General features: G+C 41.9%; 1 protein-coding gene across 1 annotated transcript in view; it reads right to left on the reverse strand.

Moving 5' to 3' along the window:
- The window catches only part of LOC136677420 (piezo-type mechanosensitive ion channel component 1-like), a 54,865-nt gene extending 54,087 nt beyond the window's left edge, over positions 1-778 (reverse strand). Inside the window, exon 1 of the mRNA XM_066654938.1 lies at positions 680-778. Within this exon, the coding sequence (XP_066511035.1) occupies positions 680-778 (99 nt within the window). The remainder of the gene's footprint in view (positions 1-679) is intronic.
- Between the last annotated feature and the right edge of the window lie 536 nt (positions 779-1,314).

Genomic DNA, 1,314 nt, shown 5'->3' on the forward strand with positions numbered 1-1,314 from the left:
AACCTCAATGTGTTAATCCTTTCATAAAAAGTCATTCGTTTTTAGCCAGACACCACATGCATGCACTTGCAGACCACAGGCCTATACAGAGACCAAAAGCCTGGACGTTACTTGAAAACGAGCTGTTTCAGAAACTCAGGGTTCAGTCCGAGCTTTCACTGCTTTTTTAATGGCGCTGTTTTTCTTTGTGGCCAGTGGAGAGGGTTTGCTTTACAGCTCGTTTGCCTGGTCACCATTTCCAATTAAAAGCAGACATGAGGCCTTGAGAAAGAGCCTAAAATCAACTTGAAGGTGTTCATTTACACACCACACGGAAATAGCCGTGAGGCCGGCAGACGACGGTGTCGATTCAGTACAGTGAGGCTTTATACAGAGCGTGCTGAGGATTGTGTGTGTAATACGGTAATAGTGTTTGTAGGTGAAGTGCTCCCATTTTGACACAGCTCCACCCACACTGTTTTTCACACATGCACTATTTTTTCCCCCACTCATGCAGCTTCTAATTTCAGACTATATTAGTTCTCTAAATACATTGTGCAATGAAGAAAGGCCAGTTTCATTTTAACTGTTGCATTGTAAAACGGGAGAAAACAGTCATATGTCAACGCTGTGACCTCATTGTGCCAGGCAGGGTAAAAAAGACGAATTTAAGAGCGAGAAAGAGTGTGTGGCTCATCACATGCTGCTTATACTTGACCACAATGCCATTGCTTAAGTAGGGCTTTTCTTTGGGAAATGGAGTCATGGTTTGCGTTAGAACTTTATCAGACCCTGTCATTTTGGCCCAAACCCCTTTGTGGCTTGGGAACATTCTCTCTGAAACTGACCACAAATAACTGAAACTTCTTAATTTAAGTTAATGGACCCATATCTTTCTCTGATATAGACTTTAAACGTGACAGAAATTTAAATATGAATCGTCAGCCCCACAGTATACACAGGGCATGAAAAAGGAACCGAGTGTGTGAACATTATACATAAAATACATTTAAAAATAGGCAGAAATTAATGGATTTTCATGTGTGATGCTTTAGCTGCTCTGGACAGGAGAGAGAGAGAGAGAGAGAGAGAGAGAGAGAGAGAGAGAGAGAGAGAAAGAGAGAGAGTGAAAAAGGACAGAGAAAGAGAGAGAGTGAAAAAGGAGAGAGAAAGAGAAAGGAGAGAGAGAAAAAGGAGAGAGAGAGAGAGAGAGAGAGAGAAAAAGGAGAGAGAGAGAGAGAAAGGAGAGAGAGAAAAAGGAGAGAGAGAGAGAGAGAAAGAGCGAAAATGGACAGAGAGAGAAAGAAAAAAGGACAGAGAGAGAGCAAAAAGAGA

The sequence above is a fragment of the Hoplias malabaricus genome, chromosome X2 (genome assembly GCF_029633855.1).
Source record: "Hoplias malabaricus isolate fHopMal1 chromosome X2, fHopMal1.hap1, whole genome shotgun sequence".
Taxonomy (NCBI): domain Eukaryota; kingdom Metazoa; phylum Chordata; class Actinopteri; order Characiformes; family Erythrinidae; genus Hoplias; species Hoplias malabaricus.